The 5,107-nt window shown below is 40.2% G+C and overlaps 1 protein-coding gene across 1 annotated transcript in view; it reads left to right on the plus strand.

The window, feature by feature from the left end:
- Window positions 1-2,383, plus strand: part of TSHR (thyroid stimulating hormone receptor) — a 48,733-nt gene extending 46,350 nt beyond the window's left edge. Inside the window, exon 10 of the mRNA XM_003206650.4 lies at window positions 858-2,383. Coding sequence (XP_003206698.1) covers window positions 858-2,268 — 1,411 coding nt within the window. The 3' untranslated portion in view covers window positions 2,269-2,383. The remainder of the gene's footprint in view (window positions 1-857) is intronic.
- The last annotated feature ends 2,724 nt before the right edge of the window (window positions 2,384-5,107 follow it).

Raw genomic sequence — 5,107 nt, forward strand, 5'->3', positions numbered from 1 at the left:
AAAAAAGATACCTAATTGCAACTTTTTTTCTAGTAAAAAACATATTTTTTATAACAAATGCAGATGCATGACACCATGATGTACAGTATTCTTAGATACTACCAACTCTTTGAAAGGGTAGATATCTGCAGGACAAGGGGAAATGGTTTTAAGTTGAGGGAGGGAAGATTTAGGTTGGATGCCAGGGGGAAGTTCTTTACAGAGAGAGTGGTGAGGTACTGCCCAGAGAGGCTGTGGATGCCCCATCCCTGGAGGTTTCAAAGCCAGATTGGATGGGGCCCTGGGCAGCCTGGTCTAGTAATAAACTGGGAGGTTGGTGGCCCTGCATGTGGCAGGGGAGTTGGAGAGTCACGATCCTGGAGGTCCCTTCCAACCCTGGCCATTCTGTGATACTATGTTGGTAGTTAGCTGTAAGGAAGGTGGAGAAAATGCACAGAACAGAAATGATAATTATTAAAGTTCTGTGAAAAACTGAGTTGTGAGTAAAAATAAAAGAGGAATACAATACTGTGTGTTATCTAGAAAGTTATAAGGAGGCTTGTGAACGACTAAGAATGTGGATTCCAAGAAATAAGAGGGATTATAGAAGTTGGCAGACCAACTTTCTTTTGGGGATATCTGATAGGCACCAAGAAAATAAAGATGTAGGTTAAAAAACAGCAGCTATTCTGATAACGAATTTTCTGTTTGATCTCAGAAATTCTCAAGTTTTTCATTTACTTTATGTTCTGCTAACAAATACGTAATTGATTGCATTATTATAGCTACATTTTCCTTTGGTAATTTTTTTTTGAAGTGCTCCCTTTGTTCACCTCAAATGTAAATGCCAGTGGTGATTTCCCTCTGTCCTCTTTCAGAATTCTGGAGTACTTGATGTGTAACCAGACTGGCAGTCACAGTTTTCGAAATAGAAGATCGCTCAGAGCTATCAGAGAACCGTTTTACAAAGATCATACAGAAGAATACACAGACCGCACTGATTCTGTTTATGACAAAAACACCAAGTTCAGGAATTTCCATGAAAATTCCCAATATTATATATTTTTGGAAGAACACGGGGAAGAAAATGTTGGGTTTGGCCAAGAGCTCAAAAACCCTCAAACTGAAGACATGCAGGCCTTTGACAGTCATTATGACTATCTTGTCTGTGGAGGCAATGAGGATGTAATATGCACTCCAGAGCCTGATGAGTTTAATCCCTGTGAGGACATAATGGGATACCAGTTTCTGAGGATTGTGGTATGGTTTGTGAACTTGCTGGCCATTGTAGGTAATGTTTTTGTCCTTTTTATCCTCCTAACCAGCCATTACAAACTGACTGTACCACGCTTTCTTATGTGCAACTTAGCCTTTGCTGATTTTTGTATGGGGTTATATCTTCTCCTGATTGCTTCAGTGGACCTCTACACCAGATCAGAGTACTATAATCATGCTATAGAATGGCAGACAGGGCCTGGTTGCAACACAGCAGGTTTCTTCACAGTCTTTGCTAGTGAGCTTTCTGTATACACACTCACTGTGATCACCCTGGAGCGCTGGTATGCCATCACCTTTGCCATGAGTCCCAATCGAAAGATTCGCCTCCGGCATGCTTTGGTTATCATGCTGGGAGGTTGGCTTTCATGCTTTCTTCTTGCCCTTTTGCCACTGGTTGGAGTCAGCAGCTACAGCAAAGTCAGCATCTGCTTACCTATGGACACTGAAACGCCAGTGGCTGAAGCCTATGTTGTCTTTGTTTTAATATGTAACATTATTGCTTTTGTCATCATTTGTGCCTGCTACATAAAAATCTATATCACTGTGCGAAACCCTCAGTACAAGTCAGGAGACAAAGACACCAAAATTGCCAAGAGGATGGCTGTGTTGATTTTCACTGACTTTCTGTGCATGGCTCCTATCTCTTTCCATGCCCTATCTGCTATCATGAACAAACCATTGATAACAGTCACTAATTCCAAGATTTTGTTGGTACTTTTCTATCCACTCAATTCTTGCGCCAACCCATTTCTATATGCTATTTTCACCAAAGCTTTCCGAAGAGATGTGTTTATCCTGCTGAGCAAGTTTGGTATATGTGAGCATCAGGCTCAAGTCTACAGAGGTCAGACAATCTCAGTCAAAAACAGCAGTGGCTCTTATGGGCAGAGAATCAGCCGAGGGTTAGGTCAGATTCTTACAAGCATCCAAGACCCAGTCAACGATTACCTTCCTGCTATGACAATGCAAAACCAAATTCTTGTGGAAGAATGCAAGCAAACTGAGCTATGATGTCTCAAAGTCACACAGTCAAAATTTTGTCAACATGTTGTTGTGTACACAGTAGATTGAGTGAGAAGTGCACATTTTCTCCCTATTTTCCCCTACCCTACCCTTGTGGTGGATGATGTACCATCAGAAAGACAATTCTTTCTCTTGAAACTTCTTGTCTCACATTCATACCAATACAGGTCACAAGATACTGTTACAATTATACTGCTGGAAATGGATGGGAAAGTTATATATATGTGTAGGAAAATTAACATATAGAAAAAGACAGCAACTATTAAAAGTACCCTTATCTAAAGAAAATAAAGAAGGAGACCAAGCATAAAATATCAGGGAACTTTTATGACTGAAAAAGAATGTAGTTTTATAGATAAAGTTATATTTTAAGCTATTAGTTGGAGATCTCAAATGCCAATTGGCTATTTGTCAAATGGTTAAGTTTTTTCTTTTAAGAGCAAATTCCTAAAACCTCCACCTAAGGTAAAATGGAACAGATTACTTCTGCTTCTACCACCCTGACATGCAATTTATCAGTTTTTGGTTTAGTTGGGTGAATTGCAAGAAGAAGCCTCTTCATATTACATTTATAGTGATTAAAGGCTAATATCATTGACTCTACTGCTATCCATAACTGATGATAAACGTGGGCATTTGCCCTCGTGTGCACTCTTCCTATCAGTTTCTCTCACTATTTCATGAACCTAAATAGGAAATGGTTTAGTCTGAATTTCTTTTGAAGATCAGTCTACCCAGTCAAGTTAATGATTTTCATATTTTTTCTTTCTAAAACCTAAGATTGTACTAAATTTTTACACCACCTCATTCTTTACCTAACCCCAGTCCTGTTTTGTCTGAACATCAAGAAGCACTTCTTCACTCTGTGTGTGGCTGAGCACTGGCACAGGCTGCCCATAGAGGTGTGAAATCTCCTTGGAGATCTCCAAAAGTCTCCTGGACATGGTGCTGGGCAGCCTGCTCTGGTTGACCCTTCTTGAGAAGTGGTTGGAGCAGACGGACCCACAGGTCCCTTCCAGCCTCAACCATTTTGAGATTCCATGAATCTGTCCACATTTATCATCACAGAATTGCAGGGGTTGGATCTCTGGAGATCATCTAGTCCAACCCCCCCTGCTAAGGCAGGTTCCCTATAGTAGGTTGCAAAGGAAATCACTCAGGTGTGTTTTGAAATCTTCAAAGAAGGAGGCTCCACAATCTTTCCAGGTAACCTGTTCCAGTGTTCTGTCACCCTCAAAGTAATGAAGTTTTTTTTCATGTTTATATGGAACTCTCTATGACCATTGTACCTTGTCCTGTCTGGGCATCACTGGAAAAAGAAACCTGGCGCCATCCAATTGACTCAAGGTATTACACTAAACACTCTACTGCTATCCATACTTACCTCCCCCTTACATGGCTAGAATAACTTTCCTTCTAGCACTTGCTGTGCTGAGCTTGCATCTACACTTAAAAAAAAAAAAAGTGTATCCTGCTTTCAGGCTACTTCATGCCCTTCAGGTACTGAATTGAAGGCCAACTGCTAGCTCCTGCAACATGTCTTAAGAACATCTCTCTGCTCTGAGGGGAGACTTATATCTGAACTTCACATCATTTGCAGTTCAGCTACATCCAGGACATGGCTAGTTTATGGGTGGCCGCTGTGTTCCTGCAGCTTAGGTGCACACTCTCCACACTGTACTGAAGGAAATGCAAACTCAGATACTAGGTACATCACGCAGACTCTTGCTACTGTGAAGCACTAAACCATTCTGCTGTCACACTTGCTGCTAAAAAGGGTCAGATCACAGATGAAGCTTGGCCGTGCTCAGTTCATCTGCATGCAGTAAGCAAACATACTGTGGTATGGGAGTCTATGTCTCTATATGTCTCTGGACTATTACAAGATAGCAATTGATCATTTCACCCATCAATTTTGAAGGCCTATCATGAGAACAGAGAATACTCAATGAATCTCCACCTTCAGGTAGGTATTTTAAAGTTCCATTTGTAACATCTACACTATCAATACTATTTTCATGGAATTACAGGCTTTGGGGAACAGTGATTAAACTGAACAGACAGCAGTCGGATCTTCTATAGTGAGAGTTAGTAATATTCAGACAAACATAATGGCAGAGTCCTTTCAAAAGTGAGCTACTACAGCCAGTAACTGCACAATTGTGAATACCATGTACTATTTCAGTTCAAAAACAATTTGATTCCATATTCCTGATTATAAATACAAGCTGCTTCCATGTGCGGAAACAAGCACTTAGATTCACCAACAATGTGACATGGTCTCATAAAAAAAATATTACGTCATTGTTAAATCCATTTAAAAAAATTGCATTACTGATTAATTTACCTGCCTATTTTGGGGAGGAGCGTGCTTCCATTTTCATTTTACTTTCAGCTGACTTGGAAACAGGTACCACTCTGTGGCCTGGACTCAGCAGGTGATAATCAGAAATGCAAATGTAGTTCCTTAGTGCATTAATTCTTCTAATCTCCTAGGGCAAACACCCCTGGAACTGTTGTTTTCAGAACACATGGCCCTGTCCAAGAGTATACGAAGCAAGTTATAAGATGCAACTCCCTGCCCTCAAGTTGTATTGTACTTCTGATTCTGGAGTAATCATTACAGGGAGAAAAAGTTACCCATCCATACTTTGATGAGTGCCTTTATCACTTCAACAGCTAAGACAATAAGTTCCAATGAATATACTGTATATTCATGCTATACATTTCATATCTGCAAGGGTACCAGCAGGAAAAAATTCCCAGCTTGAATTATGGTCTTTTTTTTTTTCAGAAGAAGAGAAAAGACTAAATTAGTATTAATTTA

The sequence above is a fragment of the Meleagris gallopavo genome, chromosome 5 (genome assembly GCF_000146605.3).
Source record: "Meleagris gallopavo isolate NT-WF06-2002-E0010 breed Aviagen turkey brand Nicholas breeding stock chromosome 5, Turkey_5.1, whole genome shotgun sequence".
NCBI classification, from domain to species: domain Eukaryota; kingdom Metazoa; phylum Chordata; class Aves; order Galliformes; family Phasianidae; genus Meleagris; species Meleagris gallopavo.